The sequence below is a fragment of the Spea bombifrons genome, chromosome 1, assembly GCF_027358695.1.
Source record: "Spea bombifrons isolate aSpeBom1 chromosome 1, aSpeBom1.2.pri, whole genome shotgun sequence".
Lineage (NCBI taxonomy): Eukaryota > Metazoa > Chordata > Amphibia > Anura > Pelobatidae > Spea > Spea bombifrons.
Genome location: NC_071087.1, coordinates 100,090,637 through 100,110,599, shown reverse-complemented (window position 1 = coordinate 100,110,599; position 19,963 = coordinate 100,090,637). Strand labels below are relative to the sequence as shown.

At 37.4% G+C, this 19,963-nt stretch overlaps 2 protein-coding genes across 2 annotated transcripts; both read left to right on the top strand.

Moving 5' to 3' along the window:
* Nucleotides 1-2,515: 2,515 nt before the first annotated feature.
* Nucleotides 2,516-8,320, top strand: LOC128474314 (cytochrome P450 2J4-like). The gene is made up of 9 exons (XM_053456626.1): nt 2,516-2,774; nt 3,233-3,395; nt 5,068-5,217; nt 5,457-5,617; nt 5,708-5,884; nt 6,043-6,184; nt 6,305-6,489; nt 7,121-7,262; nt 7,966-8,320. Exons 1-9 carry the CDS (start codon nt 2,604-2,606, stop codon nt 8,142-8,144), a joined length of 1,470 nt encoding a protein of 489 aa, XP_053312601.1. The 5' UTR covers nt 2,516-2,603; the 3' UTR covers nt 8,145-8,320.
* A 2,531-nt stretch (nt 8,321-10,851) lies between these two features.
* LOC128474305 (cytochrome P450 2J5-like) lies at nt 10,852-19,047 on the top strand. The gene is made up of 9 exons (XM_053456614.1): nt 10,852-11,457; nt 13,421-13,583; nt 14,026-14,175; nt 14,954-15,114; nt 15,465-15,641; nt 16,727-16,868; nt 17,229-17,416; nt 18,243-18,384; nt 18,688-19,047. Exons 1-9 carry the CDS (start codon nt 11,197-11,199, stop codon nt 18,864-18,866), a joined length of 1,563 nt encoding a protein of 520 aa, XP_053312589.1. The 5' UTR covers nt 10,852-11,196; the 3' UTR covers nt 18,867-19,047.
* The last annotated feature ends 916 nt before the right edge of the window (nt 19,048-19,963 follow it).

Here is a 19,963-nt window from a genome sequence, read left to right as displayed (position 1 = left end):
CCAGAAAAGCCTTATGCCCCCTATATGCCACTCTGCCTCCCTGATATGCTTTATACCCTCCTATATGCCACTCTGCCCCATAATATGCCTTTTAATCCCCTATATGCCACTCTGCCTCCAGAAATGCCTTTTACTCCCTATGTCACTCTGCCTCCAGAAATGCCTTATACCCCCCATATGCCACTCTGCCTCCCTGATATGCCTCAACCCTCCTATATGCCCCTCTGCCCCATGATATGCCTTTTAACCCCCTTTTTGCCACTCCACCTCCAGATATGCCTTTTGACCCCCTATATGTCACTCTGCATCCAGAAATGCCTTATACCCTATATGCCACTCTGTCCCATGATATGCCTTCTAACCTCCTATATGCCACTCTGCCATATAGGGGGTTAAAAGGCATATCATGGGACAGAGTGGCATATAGGGGGGTATAAGGCATTTTGGAGGCAGAGTGGCATAAAGGGGGTTAAAAGGCATATCATGGGGCACTCTGCCTACAGAAAAGCCTTATGCCCCCTATATGCCACTCTGCCTCCCCAATATGCTTTATACCCTCCTATATGCCCCTCTGCCCCATGACATCCCTTTTAACTCCCTTTATGCCACTCTGCCTCCAGATATGCCGTTGACCCCCTATATGTCACTCTGCATCCAGAAATGCCTTATACCCCTATATGCCACTCAGGCATATAGGGGGTTAAAAGGCATGGGGGGCAGCTCAGCGGCCCTTCCGGCCCACCGGGAAATTTCCCGGTATCCCGGTGGGCCAGTCCGGCCCTGCCCCTTTTGTATTGGTTAATGTAATGCCCCACTGCCATGTGTATTACCCCCAGCCACATCTGCCCCCCCTCGTTTATATTGATTTTGTAATGCCAAAAGTGTAGAAAGTGTGAAGGGAGGGAGAGGGGGTAGATAAGAATATTGAAATAAAAAAAGTGTGAGAATGAGTGAGAGAATGAATGAATTAGTGTGTGGATGAATTGTGTGAATGAGTGAGAGTATTAATTAATGTGTGAATGAATTGTCTGAATGAGGGAGAAAATTGATGAATTTGTGAGAATACATTAATGAATATGTGTAAATGATTTGTGTGAATGAGTGAGAGGATAAATGATTATGTAAATGAATTATGTGAATTACTGAGTGACTGTAGAACTGTTTGTGTGTATCGTAGATGTATAATTGATTTGTGGAAAGGCAAAGATGGCACAAGCAGGGTGTTTGAGCATTGGGGACCAAGATGGCACAGGCAGGGTGTTTATGGGACAAAGATGGCATAGGACAGGCTGTTTGGGGCAAAGTTGACTCATGCTGGGCTGTTTGGGGACAAAGATGGCAAGTCCTATGTGTGTTATCTGGGTGCTGGTCAGGTTCTATGTGGGCAGTGTGGATGCCAGGGCTTGCTTTGGGTTGTGCAAACTGTGATCTATACCTGTAATTTAGGGGGTTTTTATCTATACCTTTTATGTGGAGTTTTTATGTGAATTCCAATTGATCTATACCTGCAAAGCTGGCTTTGTGTGTTATTCTGTTGATCCATATCTGCTATGCTATGTTTCCATACATTATTTATATACCTGCAAATACAGGATTTGTATGTCTTATTCAGTTGATCAATATATGCAATGCTGTTTCCATGTGTTTATTTGATCTATACCCTCAGTGCTGAGTTTACATGTGATTTTCAGTTGATCTATACCTGGAATGCTGGGCTTGTGTGTTCTGTTGATCTATACCTGCAATGCTATGCTTCCATAAATTATTATTGTATACCTAAAAAAATACAGAATTTGTTTGTCTTATTCTATGCCTTCAGTGCTTAGTTCACATGTGAATTTCAATTGATCTATACATGCAAAGCTGGGTTTGTGTGTGAATGTGTTGATCTATACCTGCTATGCTATGTTTCCATACATTATTTATGTATACATGCAAATATGAGGTTTGTATGTCTTATTCAGCTGATCTTTACATGCAAGTGCTGTTTTATGTGTTGTTTATTTGATCTATACCTATTTTTTGGTGCGTAGCAGAGGGAGCGATTGCATGCTAGGGAGCGTGGAGCAGGGCCCAAGGAAATGCTTGTAAAGACACCATAAGTGCCAAATGTGTATTCTGCTCCTGGTTTTACTGGCTTTCATTGGTAGTAGAAATGTTCTCCAGAACCATGTGAGCAGGAATAGCTGCAGAAAACTGGCTACTGACGCTGCCAGTTTCCATGGGCACTTGTAAAAATTATAGCATAGTTATTCAATGTAATAAAATGTTAACATATTTGGTATGCAGACTACATAAATGATCATCACGAAATAGGGTGCATATACAAGAGAAGAAGAAAAATAAATGTATAGCGTGATATAGTCTTGACACCAGCATATAGAATCTAGAAATCCATGTTATTTTGCATAGTCAGACTTCTCAGACAAAATGCGAGGTAAAACAAGTTCATGGTTGTGCTAATGATTGACAGTAGGGGAAGTGTGAAGCTGTATAAATGCTGCATGTTGCAGGGATACTGTTTTAAATTTCTCAAAGACTTTTAGCAGAGCAAGAAACGGTGTGAATCAAGTGGTGTCTTCTGTCTATTTTCATTCAAGAACATGTGGACCCTTCAACAGATGTTCCTGGGCATCCTGGTTTGCCTGTTCATCTTCAAATATCTAAAAATGAAATGGGAAGCTAGAAGCCTACCCCCTGGACCGTCCCCACTCCCTCTTATTGGGAACCTGTGGACCCTAAACTTCAGCCTCAATCCAGACACTCTAAACAAGGTACAGTATAAAGCATTTGGTCTAATACAGACTAATGAGGTGATTTGACACAGGTCTTCCCTTATAATCAGTATAAAACTGGCAATGCAGTAATTTTTAGAGGAGGGGTTTTATTGAGCAACATTCACACCTTTATAATGTGTTTTACAATAATTTCAATATTGAGCATGTCCACTTTGAGAAGTGGTTCTCTCTTGTTAAAGGAAGCCTCAGATGGCCATTGGACACAGTAGACTATTTACAATCTGTCCATTTTGCCTTGACGAATAAAAAATACACGGATTCCTGGTTCAAAAATACTTCCTTGTTAAATATACATATATTACTCAAGAACAAAGAGTTAGAAAAAACATAGTAGTAAAATTATGTGCTAGACAGTACTAAAATATGCAATTTATACATTTTGTTGATATTGGAATTAAAATACCAAAAAACAAAATACCGGTATATATTTTCAGATAGCAAAACATTATGGGAACATTTTCACAATATGGCTAGGACCCACTCCCATGGTGGTACTGCATGGCTGCCAAGCAGTGAAAAACGCTCTCGTTTCTCACTCTGAAGAGGTGTCTGGACGTCCTACAGACAGCTTTCTAAGGGACTTTTCAAATGGAAAAGGTACTGGAGATTTGCCTATTATTTTAATTATCCTTTATTAAAAAATGCTCAAGAGATTTCATTGAGCAACAATTGTATGTACGTAAAGATGGAGGTTTGCCTATTATCTGTTCAGTGAGTAACTTCAATATGAGGATGTCTTCTTCACACCAAAGTTTATTTGTGTATGATAGCCAAATTGGTCATGCTTTACAAACTACATTTTTTAGAAGTACTTGAACATAAAATATTTAAATGACACTAGACAGGGCTGCCCCTTTTATCTTCTATTGACCCCCCCTACTACATTCTTGGTGCTCTCAATCCCAGCACACCCGGTCAAGCTCTATCAAACTATTAACCACCCCCCCCCTATCAGCCATATTAAATAACTTTTTTTTTTTTTTAATTACCATTATCATTAAGCAAAAAGATAATAGACATATTAATAAACAATTTCAAACTTTTCTATGGTGCCATAAAAAGCCTTGATGATAAAACTCTAATTGCTGGCAAACAATGAAGGGATTAAGTTAAAAAAGATTGTAGACTAGAATTTAGCAATTGGAACCATGGTATTAGATAATATATGTGGCCCTTACTTGGCCAACAGCTCAGTCCAATGGTATATTTTGCGACTTGATTACACAACCTCCTGTCAAGTCTAGTAAATGTAGTTCTAGTGCCTACTTGCTTAGTTTGGTTCTATTGTACATTCTATATAAGGTTGGACTTATGCCAAATTGTACCCATATATGCCTTTGAAGGGCAAAATAACTGATGAATTTCTGCATTTTTTTATTTACATTATTGTAATTATATACTTCCACTTCCAGCAGAACAAGATTTGGGAAATGTCCTTGATCAGTTGGCATTAAGTAAACCACAACTCCACTTTTTAAATCCTGCATATTAGACCCCATTCATAAAATACAGAGTAGGGTACATGAACTCAGATGTTGGAAATATAATGTCTCCTACTCAGACCTCTTGCATTGTTTATGAAGTTGCTTCTTCATACAGACATTTTGAAAATTAGTACACTTTGTCATACAGAACTAAAATTCCAGTTAACTTTCTCATGAGCATGTTTTTTTACATAAAGACAACAAATATTGAGCATCACCCAAAAAAAATGTATATAGTAAATCTGTGCTTACAGGAACAGGTGGGTACCGGTGAATTGAGGTTTAATGCGTTTCGTACTTATACTAGCGCTCTTATGTATGTAAGGATGTAATTTGATTCTTCTTGATAATATGTTATTCAGAATGCAGTAAGGACACCCCTTCCCCATTCACTGGGTAAAGGGAAAAACAGAACATCCAAGGAAGCCTCAAATTCTTTGATTTGGAATTTGATGTTTTTATTATAAAATAAGGCTGGAAATATTCAGTTGGCTTGAAAGAGCTTTATGCATTTTTCATTCTACATGTTATTCTTTTTTCTCCATGAAGATAAAGGTGTACATATACATGTAGGAAAAGCCTAATTAATTATGTGCTTAATTATGAAGTGTACTGTGTGCGGCATCAGCTGACCTAACAATAAAACAACACAAAAGTTACTGTACTTATGTTGGTTTATTGTTCGACCAGCTTCTTATTAGCTAAAGTTAGCTTCATTATCATCAAAAAGAGTTGCATCTATCTCATAATGGAATTTTAAGTTACTATTTTCAATCCCTAACAAGGTATAGTATCATCCAATGGACACAACTGGAAACAGCAAAGACGTTTTGGATTAATGACATTAAGAAACCTAGGGCTTGGAAAACGTGGGCTTGAATCACGAATACAGGAGGAGGCTCAATGTCTGGTGGATTCCATTAGAGCCACGAATGGTCAGTACAAGCTAAATAAGAATTTGTAAATCCTTTACAAAATTACATTTTAACATAAATGCTAATCTAGTTACATAAGTATGTGTTAGAACTATTTTATGGTCCAGCTGAACAGAAAAAAGAACAAGTTCCTTTGGAAACCCCAGTATATTATAAACTAGGTAAATGAGACGTTATAGTTTAGATTTGTACAATGACAGATTTGTGTTTTAATGGCTAATTATATTTAACTTCATCAGGTAAACCTATTGATGCCTCCTACATAATTACGTATGCTGTTGCAAATGTGATTTCCGATGTTGCCTTTGGACATCGTTTCTCCTTTGATGATGTCACTTTCCAGAAATTAGTTGCATGCAACAATTACTTGACTGAAGGGCTGGCCTCGAAATGGGGACGAGTGAGTGATATTTTTGTCATTCTTGATATGTTCTACTTGGACACTTCCCCACTCTGCAACTTCTTACATTAGAACCTTTTCTGTCTCCAGCTCTATGATGCATTTCCATGGCTCATGCGACATGTTCCTGGTCCCCACCAGAAAATCTTTGAAACTAAGGAATATATCGACAATTTTGTAAGAAACGAGATCAGAAATCATCAGGAAAACGAAAAAGCAGAAGAACCCAGTGATGTGATTGAATACTATCTGGATAAGATAAGAAAAGTAAACTTTTATATTGCTGGATTGTTGTTGTACACTTCGGTTCACTTAGCAGTTTTCATGGAAAACAAGAAAACTTGTAGTTGTGCTACCATGTATTTAATGACTAAGTTGAAGCTTGCATAATACATCTTGTTGAAGTGCTTTTCTTATTTTTACAGACAAAGGGTGAACCTGATACTACATTTGATGAGGCCAACATGATTCAGGTGGTTGTTGAATTGTTTATAGCTGGGACTGAAACTACAGTCACCACCCTCCAGTGGGCACTGTTATTCATGTTGGTTCACCCTGATATACAAGGTACGTAATAATTCCAAGGTTATATTATCTTTTTGGTGGCCCTCCATGTTGTTAACAAAAGATTAAGCAAACATACACACTTCAAAGTGTTAGCATAAATGGTTCTTGCTCACTTTACAGTGAATATACAAAAGGAGTTGGATGCTGTTCTTGAAGGGCCCGCAGTGTATTATGAGGACAGGAAGAAGCTTCCTTACACTAATGCAGTGATTCATGAAGTTCAACGCTTTGGAAGCATTGCGTCTGTTGGCATTGCACGGACCAATATAAATGACATGACACTCAATGGATATTCCTTGAAGAAGGTAGGATGTGAGCATATTTCTGAGTATGATTATAGGCAATCTGTTTTTGTAAAGTCAAAGTCAAAAATAATTAGGGTAGGTTTTGTATTTTATCCTAAATGAAGCCACATATTTGCCCATAACTGGGTTGACCAGACCAAACTCCTTCTGTCCATAGATTAGATTAGATAGATATATTTGTGCATGTATGCTATAGTCAAAAGCTAGGGCAATATGTGAAGCTTTAGTAAAACCAAAATGATAAAACGGCAAAACACAATGTTTAAAGGGATAAATACATGAATGTCATCATCATGGGTTGTGGATTACAATTTCCAAAGCATTCCAGAAATATAGGAACTGGAAAAGCTTCTTAGAAGTTGCTGTGTTGCTGTTACATGACAGATCTGCTAAGGTATATTTGATTAAAATGCTGGACAGTTCAACTAATGTTTTGACAAAGTAGAAGAGCATTAGGAAAGTTGTGTTTTTTAATTCACTACCGCATACAATAAAGATTTTTTTTCTAAACACTATGCATACGCAAACACATAATACATCAAACAACCTCATTTCACACATTTCTTTGCAGTTTATAAAATCAATATATTGTACATATTACTTATATTTTTTAATCTTTCTACCACAACAGGATACCATGATTCTGGCTAATCTTGACTCTGTGCTGCACGATCCTCAATACTGGGAAAACCCATATGCGTTCAACCCCAATCACTTCTTGGATATAGATGGGAACTTCTCACCCAATGAGGCTTTCTTGCCATTCTCTGCTGGTACGTATTAGGTTTGAGTTAAAATATTTGTAAAAAGTGCTGCAGTCTACTTGTGTATAACATACTTCCATATAACACTGGTTATCAATATTTGATGGTTCCAAGCAGTCAAGATTGTGATTTTTAAGAACTAAGCTTAATTGTCCATATTAAGTTTGAAATGCTTTCTATTGTTATGAGCTAACAACATATATAGACAAATCTGACATAATCTAAAGATAAACACTCATTTTGCATACAAAATGAATGGTCGTTCATTATTCACACATGAACAGGGAGTACAGAAACACAGTGTTATCAAAAGCATAGGTTACTGTTTCATATCAAAGGGAACTTTCATTAGCAATGCTCCTTAAGCCACATGATACAGACAGACAAAATGTTAACCGTCTAGCTGTTGTGCTACATCCACAATCATTACCCGGCGTCCTAACAGTAAAGGTAAATGCATGTGTTAACATCATGAGAGGTGCAGTAGTTGGGTGCAGTAGGAGTGTATTTTTTGTCTAGGCATCAAAAATATTCTTCTATTAAAAAAGCCAAAAGAAAATCCATCTGATTACATTTTGATGTAAAATTATTATTATCAAAACATACAGGGCTTGTTTTTGACTTTTTTTTCTAAATGACTGCTCATTAACTTTGTCTATTAAGTATCTTGTCTACATTATTAATGAACTGAACAAATTCATATTTCCAACAGGACATCGAGTATGTTTGGGGGAACAGCTGGCTCGATTCGAGCTCTTTATCTTTTTCACCATGTTGGTAAAGTCATTTAACTTCCATTTGCCAGAAGGAGTGTCAGCGGTCAACACAAATTATATTGCAGATATCACACTGAAGCCTCACCCATACAAGATCTGTGCTGTACCACGTTAGGTACCAAAACAAACGTTTCAACTGGATTACATCACAAATTCATCTCACATGTTGAACCAGAGTACATTTTGTGATCCTGATCTCACACAAAAATTTGAGAAACAGTATAGATTGTGTATACAATGTATATCATGAAACTGCCGCTGTCTACAAAAATAAAAGTGTCAGTGAAAGCAGGCTATTCTAAAGATCGTGTATTCTTTGCAAATTATGTCATACATAACGTCTTCTTAAAAGCCCTTAAAAATCATTCAGGTTTATTTCCTAATCAACGAGTGCATGCAGCTTTGCAGAAAATGCAAGTTTAAAGCAACAAACTTGCATGAGTAAAGATGGAACAGAGTTTCAATGCAAATTTCACCACGCATTCCCAAAGCAGAAGGGGAATGAGTGCTGAAATGTTGAGCCACGAACACCCCCATTCTCCCAAATATTTTACAAGGAAAATATATATTTTTACAAGAAAATAAATAACAAAAATAGAAGTTAGCCTGGACCTCTATTAAAGAATTGCCTTCCCTCATCCCCTACCCCATATACCTCATATTAATAAATCTATGGTGGTGCATAAAGCCTAACTATGCATCCCCCACCTTGTTCTCAGTGGGATAGTTAAGTCATCATAAAATTTGTGGGAGGCATGGGGCCTAAAATATATATATATATATATATATATATATATATATATATATATATATAACTATAACTAGGCCCAAGCTTAGAGCAGCAAGTCCAGGAGGGTGGCAGCAGATTGCCTTATTGGCAATCAGGCTTCCCTATGCAGGGTTGCCCAATAGACTGGGTACACGAGAGCTCTACTATCATAACATGTTACTCCCCGGCACTGCAAATTTTTAATAGATGGCGTGCAGAGTTATGAAGTCATATCCCAGCATTCAGCAGTAAGGACAGTGGCCACAGAGAGGGCAGCCAGAAGTACTGCCCTGGGTCAGGTGTAAGGCAGCTGATGGAGGGAGGAAAACACCAAGTACTTCATTATCCCTCTGCCATCCCAAAGTTGTAATTCAACCCACATGCCTTTAATTACAAGTCACAACATTTAAAGCCAACAGCAAACCTTTATCATCTTATAGCTAGGTTTCGCTTTAAGTTGTGTGTTCATTCCATGTATTAATAAATGCAGTTCTATTTTAACACAAAATATATGGTATTGTTATTGTTTGTTATTGTTATTGTATTTTATATAGTATATTTTTATATACCGGACCCTCACACCTATATGAGCTTATTGGACATTCCTTTCCATATGGTGTTCCCCTCCTTTACGGCCACAACAGCCTCCCCTCTTCATGGGAAGGCTTTCCACAAGAGTTTCTGCCCATTTAGCCAAAAGATCATTTGTAAGGTCAGGCACGGACCTGACTCTCAATCAGTGTTCCAATTCACCTCAATTGTGTTCAATGGGGTTAAGGTCAGGTCACTCAAGTTCCTCCACACTAGGCTTGTCAAACCATGTCTTTATGGAGCTTGCTTTGTGTACAGGGGCAGAGTCATGCTGGAACAGGAAAGGGCCTTTCCAAACTGGTGCTACAAAGTTGGAAGCATACAACTGTCTCAAATGTCTTTGTGTATTGTAGCATTAACATTACCCTTCACTGGAACTAAGGGGCCTAGGCCAAACACTAAAAAACAGCTACAGACTTTTCCTCCTTCAAACTGACTTGTGGCAAAGGTTCCATCCTATGATAGTGCCATGTTTAAAGTCAATGAGGAATTCAGTATGGCACGTTCTACTGCTAATGTTTGTCTATGGAGATGGCTGCCTATATGCTTGATTTATACACCTGTTAGCAACCCCAACCCAAATATAGACACCATAACAATAAAATGTACAAGCTGTTGACCACAGCTTTATAAGTTAAATCTCAAACCAACAAGGAATATACATTTTCAAAACATTTAACAACCCGCCATTTGATGAGCCTTAGACCTCATAGGCAGGTTGTCCATGAGGAACATGAGTACCCTAGCCCTCGCATGGACACTTCACCTGAAGCTTGTTCTGGTTAAAACAGTTTGATTTGTTATTGACTAATGCTGGGTTAGGGAATTACTACACTACAATAGCCCCAGGGGCAGGGGCTGTGTGCCCCCTGACCCACTTCATCCCACACTAATACACTGCATATTAAATACATCCAGACCTATATATCTATATATAGCCACACTATGCTCACTAGTATTTACTGGTTGGATACTCCTGCATCCCCGTGCCATGCAGCAAGTGGAGATGTCATTCCAGGGGCATGAACACCTGGTCTCACCTAGGTGAACGCAGATAGTGCTTGGCCACAGAGACTTGGCCTCCTTCAGGGCAAATATGTGGCCTGTCTGAATTGTCAGATGAGCTGTCTGAGGTACAATTATTCCACTGGGTTGTGTCATCATTTCTGGACACCAAAGAGGAGTGATGTTTCACTTCCATTTTGTGTGGCCTTCTATGTAAGCCGATATGACTAGGACTCAGCTGGACTGAAGGCCTGGATCTTATGATCCTCCTCCCACTCCGTCTGACAACTAGCATTTTTTCTGGGTTAGGAACTTTGGAGCTGCTCCATTTCTGAGTCAAGACATTGGTAATTTTGTAAGCATATGTGTTTGAATATATTTTCTTTAGAATCTTGAATGTTCAGAGCTTTTCTATATCTATTTGTCTCGCTGGGAGAGTCCTTCCACAGCGCAAGCAACTGGGCAAAAGAATCAACTTCTTATATACCCTGTGGGAAGGAGATTGGAAACCTCTTTTCTTCATTTAACCCTGCTTTGCTTCAATAGTGTTGTGGTTACTTACCCAGTGTGGAAGGCTATACTATCAGTCAAGATTACAGATCTATGCCCACTGAGATTACAGATCATGTGCCTCTTTCCCACTGCTCCAGGAGGCCTCTTTAATGTAATATAAGAGTAACATATAAACATTTTGATATCAAAGTCTGTTTGTCTTCCTAGGTTTTTCAAGGTACATCAAGTACAAAGTTCATGGTGTTAAAATCGCAATGGTACATGTGTATTATTTTGGTAATAATTGACAATGGAACAGTATAAATATCACACATCTGATACGAATTGTAATAAAGATCAAAATATAGCTTTGCTTTATTATTGTCCTGTCATCTATAAGAAGATGTGGATCCTCCAGTTCTTGTTGGCTTTTTTGGTTTGTCTTTTTATCACAAAATATCTAAAAATGAAATGGGCAGCAAGAAGCCTACCACCTGGACCTTCTCCACTCCCTCTTATTGGAAATCTGTGGACACTTAGTTTCCACCTCCATCCACTCACTCTTAGCAAGGTATCTGTCTCTCCATAGCTATCGTTTTATGAAGTTGTTTATTTATGTAGCAATGTAATGTCTCTGGTTACTATTGGATCTTGGTAATGCCCCCCAAACCCTATTTAAAATAAAAATGTCACATATGCAGCTTATAGTATAAGTAAATTAAGTAAAAATATTTGTAGAAGGGGATAGGTTGAAAGGACTGATTTCTATTTCAGTAGGTAGCCTTTAACTGTTACTCTGAAGCTGAAGTATACTTCAGATCTGAGTCTATATTTCAGCAGACATTGAGCTGACATAAAAAAAGGTTCTCAGATTCAGCTAGTTCCAGGGCTAAGAAACCCTTATTTAGGGACAGGGGTGGCACACAGACATGTCCCTATTCCTCTCTCATAGTCTCTGCTGGACCCACTGAGCAAGAATGTTGGAGTACGATGCATATTCCAGCATTCCGCTTGTCTTAGACCTGCAGGGAGCACAAAGTTCCCGCAGTGCTGAGACACTCATCTGGGACTGAACTTGTGCCAAGGAACTGCTAAGAGGAACATATCCACAACTTTACTGAGCCCAGGACCATTTTAGGTGTAATTTACATGCACTAATGGTACTTTCTTTGTGATTGTAGAAGACTTCCTTGATCCATTTGCAACATGACGTCCCCATTGATCTTTTTTTCTGCCTTGGCAGGGGGTAGTAATTGGTGGTGAATATTGTATTAAAATAATTAGTAGAGCACATGGTGGTATGGTTGGAATTACCAATCTATTAAAAAATAATACTGTCCATCTAAAGAAAAGACTTCTTAGATACCCAAAAGCATGCGTGACTCTTTTATCTTTTGTGTTGGCCCAATGAAAGTTATCACCTTTGCCTAAAGTCCTAAACTCCATCTTTTAGAAATAGGCCTAAGTATGTATGTATGCACATTACTGCAAGATACATGGTATCATATGTATATAATAGCAAAACATATACAACTTTAACACCTGACACTAGAATTGCTATTTTTAAATACTGTCCCTACCACTATGGATTATGAAAGATATCTTATCGCTACATGTAATTGCATATGCAATATTGCCTGATTGTATGCCTAAAATGCCCCTCTTCAAACTGGTGTGGGTATATTTGGGGCTTCATGTTATATCGCTATTGCAAAGCTTCTCTTAATTAAGACTCCGTTGCTCAATTTGAAACCTTCAAGTCAAGTTGAAAATATATTATTTGCTGTCCTGCCAATAAGATGGCACTCCAGTTGTCTTTTGTACTGCAGTTCTCATCATCCTGGACCAGGTCCAGATCAGATTAAATTTTCATTCTTTTAGTTTTGCAAGTGCATGGGGGGATTCTGCAGAATTCTTCCATATAAATTTTCCCCTTTCCTTACCCCCTTTCCATACCCTGGCTAAATGCCTGTCAGGAGACGTATTTGGCAGAACACATCTCTCTGCAGATGAAATACTTACCTCCAGTTAGTTCCACTGACTTGGGAAAAGCTATGGGTGGGAGTCTGTGTGGAAAGTGCTGTCATAGACTTCAATAGCAGCACTTTCCTGCCACTGATTGAATGCTTCAAGCAGCCAATCCGTGACAACAATGTCCAGACCATGGTAGAGGAAAGCATCTGCTGCAGCAGAGCAGCCTCTGTGTCAGGTGAGTGCTTTAATTAATTTTTGTTTTGTTTTGAAAGAAGGCACACACAGATTATACATATTTATTTATTTAATGTACTACTGGCTCCAGGTTTAACCCAGCTATCACCATTTTGTCAAGGCGTTCAAAGTATGTCTGCAGCAGGTCAAGGGATGAAGACACGATCTACATATTGATTCATAGGGAACTCCTATACAAAATAAAATAATGGAAAATTGCTTTAAATCCCGAGAAAGGCTCCTTCAATTAACATTTTGTACCATCACCATATTCAACACCAATATGTGTTAAAATGCATATTTGTTCTTAATTCATCCAATTTTAGCTGGCTAACATATATGGGAATATCTACACTATATGGATGGGACAGACTCCAGTAGTGGTACTGCATGGCTATGAAGCTGTGAGAAATGCTCTTGTCGCACACTCAGAGGAGTTGTCTGGACGCCCTGTGACCAGCTTTCTAAGTGACATCACACAGGGAAAAGGTATTTATTGGCAAATTGTGTTTATACCAAGAAATCTTATTCAGCATTATAATAATGAACAGAGAAATAACTTAAAATGCATGCCATATACAATGGCGATTCCAGTGTAATTCAATTTTTTCCCCCCACAAAGAACATAAAAGTCATCCATTTAAATAAAATGAATATCAGAATTAATTTCAGTATTACTAAATTTAGTGAAGTTAGAAAATTGGATGTCTGTCTTTTTAGTATGCGGCTTCCACATGCTCTGTAGGACATGTCAGCTAGCATATGTGAGTTGAGCCTCTATTGAACTTGAATACAGGCAGTAAAATGCCCTGGAATCCATGCAAAGGTACTCCAATAAGAGTTAAAAATGTTTTGAAATTTTGTACTGGAGCATCCTTTTAAAATTTTCTAGCTCATGAATGACCATTTGGTACATTGTATTCACATCCAGGTATTGTCGCATCCAATGGACACAACTGGAAACAACAGAGACGCTTTGGATTGATGACCTTAAGGAACCTGGGTGTTGGAAAACGAGGCTTAGAGGCTAGGATACAGGAACAAGCTCAATGTTTGGTGGAGTTGTTTAGAGAAAAGAATGGTTGGTACAGTTTCATTATTATACTATATTTATTAAACATGTACAAATGGGCCAAAAATATTTTTTGGTTCATTTTTGGCCTATTTGTCTTCGAGCAAAAAATTATGCTCCTTGCTCGGGTTCCGATGAAAATTGGGGGGCATTTTTAATTTGGGAATTAAATTTGTTGCCCGGTGCCCACAATCACTCTCATTCCCTCACACACTTGTTCACTCTCTGTCACGCTCTCTAAATGTTTTTCATTCTCTGACGACAACTTCTTGTCCCTCTTCTCTCATCTACCCTTCTGCCTTTCATCCTCTCTCCCTTATCTTTTATCTTCTCTCTCTTTGTCCGCATCCCCGCAAACATAACCTGGCACAAAATCCTCTCCCTGATACCTCCAGTAGAGGTAGAGAATGTCACTGAAAGGGTCGCAATTTTTGTTTATATTTTTTGGCACAACTACAAAATATATTTGATCTTCAACCAATTATAAATATTTTTTCTTTATTTGCAGTAACTTTATTTGCAGTATTTTTTTCATTTTGTTTTCTTTGTAAAAAAAAATAGATAGAGGTACTGCTACCTATTGGTTAAGTGAGCAGCATTTAATTATTTACAATTATTTTACATCAGCGCCCACTTATTTCTATAAATGTATATTACTTACTGCCAACCAAGAGGAAGGGTTAATGGTCAAATAAACTTTCTACTTGGAAATATGCATGGCTGCCTAGATGTCAATTTAAGATTTCAGGTAAATTCCTCCTTTTATTATGTATTTTAATATTCTCAGGTAAACCAATGGATGCCTCATATATGATTATACATGCAGTTGCCAACGTAATTTCTGCCGTGGTATTTGGACATTGTTTCTCTTTTGATGATAAGACCTTTCAAAAACTGGTAGCAGTCAACAACCATTTGATTGAAAATATAGGGTCCAGCTGGGGTAGAGTAAGTATGCTAATCATTATTATAATTATTATTTTTATTTATCACCAGCCATTTTTTAAGAAGATGGAGAAGCAAAAATATATTGCTAACCATCAATATCATGTTATACATTACCTTACGTTCCTGTGAAAGAGCAGGTGTGTCCCCAGCAATGGTAGCTGGTAGTCAACTGACTCTGGAGTCATCAATATTGTGTAGATTTAGGTTCTCCGCTATCTCATTAGGAAATTTCATGTAGGGAAAGTGACTATTGTATCCCCTACCATTAAGCAAAATAGCAATCCTGTTTCATTCTTGAAGGGTGTAAACGTTGCATCATTTTACAGAAATATTTTTTTAATGTTTACTAGCTTTATGATGCATTCCCACGGCTTATGCAATATGTCCCAGGCCCCCATAAGAAAACCTTTGAAAATCAGAAATATATGGAAAATTTTGTGAGAAAAGAGATCAGATTTCATCAAGTTAACGGGACCCCAGAGGAACCTGATGATTTCATAGACCACTATCTCAACCAGATAGCAAAGGTAAATACATATACACACATATGCACACTAGACTTGCGCATTTGTTTTTGTATGAACTTTATTTTTAATAAAAATTGCCTGTTTCATGCGTCCGTATGAATCAAGGAAAATGAGGGCAATCTCTGATGAAACTGACAAAAACAAATCACAAAAGTTCTGAAAATTTGTTGGGATTTGTCCATTCATTGCAACATGTAGCTGCCACCATTACAAGCAGTTTGGGTGCTTGTCGGTGATCGCTGATTGATGGGTCCAACAACCTGTCAGAGTTTTTCCTTACTTTTTTGGCTCTGGCCAATCAGCATTTACAATGGGAGGGGACGCCATTTTAACTTTTCTCTAGACAGATGGGAGTTGGAGTGTGAGACAGTGACAGTTAGCTTAGCAGAGGCTGAGATTGATGCTCATTACTCATATACAATACTGCAAGTTAATAGTTTATTTAGTCCAGAAAATGTACTGTTGTGTGGTGGGTTCGAGAAGCTGTAGTGACTACTGGCGTGCATTACAACGAATGCAACAGACATTTTTCCACTGTTCCTGAGTAGAGTTCAGTTGATTAAGACAGTTGGCCATTTTTGCTACCAGCCAAACCTGTGATTCAGTTCCATGTTCCTATCATCTGCCAGTATCTTCCTCCCCATCCCTACTGCTCTATTGCTACTATGGAGGAAACCGCTTCTTCCAAATGTTCCGAATCAATAAAGGCCCCTGAATTTCATCCAAGCTGAACGGCCGGGAAACCAAATTTGTTGCCCAAAAACAAATGCGGCAAAACGAAGGGAAAATGTCATCCATATCGATTTTGCTGTTCAAGTCTAATACACACACACATTATATATGTATATGTATATATACATACATATATTATATTATATATTACTATATTATTTATTGAGTATTGAAGAAAAAGATTTTTTACCTACATGTGACATTTGAAGAAATGCAAAAAGTAATAAACTATAAAGATAGCAATGATATTACAGGCTTTTAAGAGTCAAAAATAGTTTAAAAGTGTAATATTTATTTTATGCGATTGCCTGTATAGGAATTTAATGTTTAGGGTATCTTCTTGTGATCAACAGACAAAGGATGAGCCTGACTCTACATTTGATGAGGACAACATGATCCAAGTAGCTGTAGATCTGTTTACAGCAGGGACTGAAACTACAGCGACCACCCTCCAATGGGCACTGTTATTCATGTTGGCTCACCCTGATATACAAGGTACATAACCAAATTACATGCTAATAGCTGCTTAGCTTGAAATAAAATAATAATTACACAATACACACTCATGTTTTTCTTGAACTTAAATATATTAAGATTGCGTTAAAATAATGACTAATAATTAAGAGAACATTTATGCTGCTTTTAGTGTTCTATTTTATAGCAAGAGTTCCATCTAAATTTCTGGCTTATTGCCTTTTATTTAATATTTTCTCTAAACTACAGACCTTTTTGAAACAATAAAAGGCAGAATAGTTCAAATTTCGCCACATACTTTTACACACATTTGTCTTCCCTTACTGAGCTTTTTCATATAAAATGCATATTACATTTTTTTCTACCAATCTCCCTTTATAGTCAATGTAAGGAAAGAACTTGATACCGTCCTTGAAGGATCTTCGGTAATAAACTATGAGGACAGGAAGCGGCTTCCCTACACAAATGCCGTGGTTCATGAAATTCAACGCTTCGCTAATATTGCATCTGTGGGGATGATACGATGCAACCTAAAGGAAATCACACTTGTTGGCTATACATTTAAGAAGGTACAGTGTGCTTTGTATATGGTCATATGCTAGTTTTAACCATCATTTTTCTAGAGAAATCGAACGAGCTGTGAGCTCAATTGCACAGCGAGCACTTTCCAGGGAGACTAAATTATACTATACTTATAACCTTAAACCTATTGTCTGCTAAGATCCTGCTATGGCTTAGAGGTAATGAATTACAATTGTAATAAAATACATTGTCATAATTGAATGTCTAGATTGTAAACTCGTTCCTCACCTGTTGTTTCTGCAAGTCAAATTGCTACGTTAAATACTGCTTGTTATGTCCTGTCTACACATTGTACAGCACTAAGGAATACGATGCTACTATATAAAACAATAAAATAATAATAATAATAATGATGAACATAATATAATGGATCCATAACATTTATAATGGAAGATTAAGCATTAAACTGCATGAAAACCTGAAGTAGGTTATCACATTTTTCACAAAGTTAAACCAGTTAATTAGTTTACTCAAGGAAGGCTTCAAAAGACAACCAAAATATGCAATAGTATTGATTATGATTTTCTGATATTTTACAGACTATTTACTGTCACTGATTTGCTGCCCTTCAACTTTTTAACAATTCTTACCATCCCCCGATTCGTCAACCATAATGTACACATGTGTATATAGGAGAGGAAGAGATAGTGGCAAGAGAGACCATCCTGGACATAACATTATTATATTATATATTATTATTATTTGAAATGAAATAAAATTCCTATATATCGATCAATCAACATGAATTTAGCTGAATGTAACCATTTAGAGTCCTGTACTGCTGATAACTCACTTATCCAATTCTCCCAACAGGGTACAATGATTCTGCCAAATATTTATTCTGTGCTGCATGAGACCAAGCACTGGGAGACCCCTTATCAATTTAACCCCTACAACTTCTTGGATGAAGATGGACGTTTCATAACTAAAGAGGCCTTCTTACCCTTTGCTGCAGGTGAGTCTTGCGTTTTGTATTTTTGTTAAAATGAATGATTCTGTAAAATGTTCATTACAAATAGTACCTGTTTACTGAACAGAACCTTTCCACAGTAATAGGCACATGATAAAAGCAACATTAGCTTTCTAACAAGTAAAAAAAATGAAGTTCTGTATTTATAGTTGCTTTTTCAATATATGTCTTTGCTTTCCAAACCCCAGTGAAATACAGTAATTAAAAGTAGGTTCTTACACACCAATAGTAACATTTCAATGGCCCATACTTTTATTCAACTACTAAACGTATTTGTGTATCCTACAGGACATCGAGTCTGCTTGGGGGAACAGGTAGCGCGGTTTGAAATATTTATCTTCTTTGCCACTCTCATGAAGGCGTTCAGCTTTCATTTGCCAGAAGGAGTGACTGATGTCAATACAAAATATAAATCATCTATAACACTGCAGCCCCATCCATATAAAATCTGTGCTGTACCACGTTAATTTTTTCCTCTATTCTTACCTGGCTTTGGCTAGCTTGGATTTTCAGTTTCAGCAGTAAGTGAGCAAATCCATCACATCAGCTATATCAGACTACCTTTTATTATTTCTAAACCTTGTCATCCTGAACTTGTTTATCTTCACTTTGGTTACATGCAATTGACGAGATGTTTTGCTCATCAAAATTATATGATTTTGCGTAACTGCCATATGTATGGACTGTCCGAGGGCCAGGGAAAATCCAAACCAAGGATTTATGCCTATCTAACTTTAATGCTTTTAATACAGATACTTTTAAGTTAGTTTATCATAAAGGTAAGGGAAAGCATTCAATACTTTATCGATACTTTAAAGTGTCCTAATTTCACCATAATTTTAAGCATGTCTTTTGTGCTTAGTAGAAATCTGAACAAATTACATTATTAAAATGTTACATCCACAGTTCATACAATGAATTTCAAAGTCGGAAATATCACAGCATGGAAAGCACCAAGAACTCTGGGCTACTGTAAGGAGCCATGCATGCAACAAAAATACTTTTTTATAAAGAAGGCCTTACGAATGTTTCAAGTTATAGGCAACACATCACCTTGGCTGTATAACCCCTCAGCTTCACATTAAAGGTTGTTCCTCTCAATGTGGAATATATTATTATTCTTTATATTCACATTGTGCAGAGCAAGCCACGTAGACTTGGGTCTTGCAGTAGGGTCATCAGCTTTCTTTTGTAACACACAGTAGTATTTATTTTTGCTTAAACTTAACAGAAAGCTGCTAGGAGATAGTAGGTACATGAAACAGTTAGTCCTGACTTATGGTGCATTGTCTGATGCCAACTGATGGCAACATCTAACTCAAAAGTAATATCAGCACCCAAATAAACAATTCCAGAAATGCAATGTGTCTGTAGGTTATCTTGGACCCAATTTATTTTCACAGGAATGCTGATATATATACATGGTGATGGGAGGAAAAAACTATATTAGGAAGCAAGATTTCTGTTGAGGTCTCATTCATTCACTCACTCATTCATTTATTTATATAAATATACGAGCGAGAGAGTGCTTGTACACATAGCAGTAGTCAACCAGAATATACAT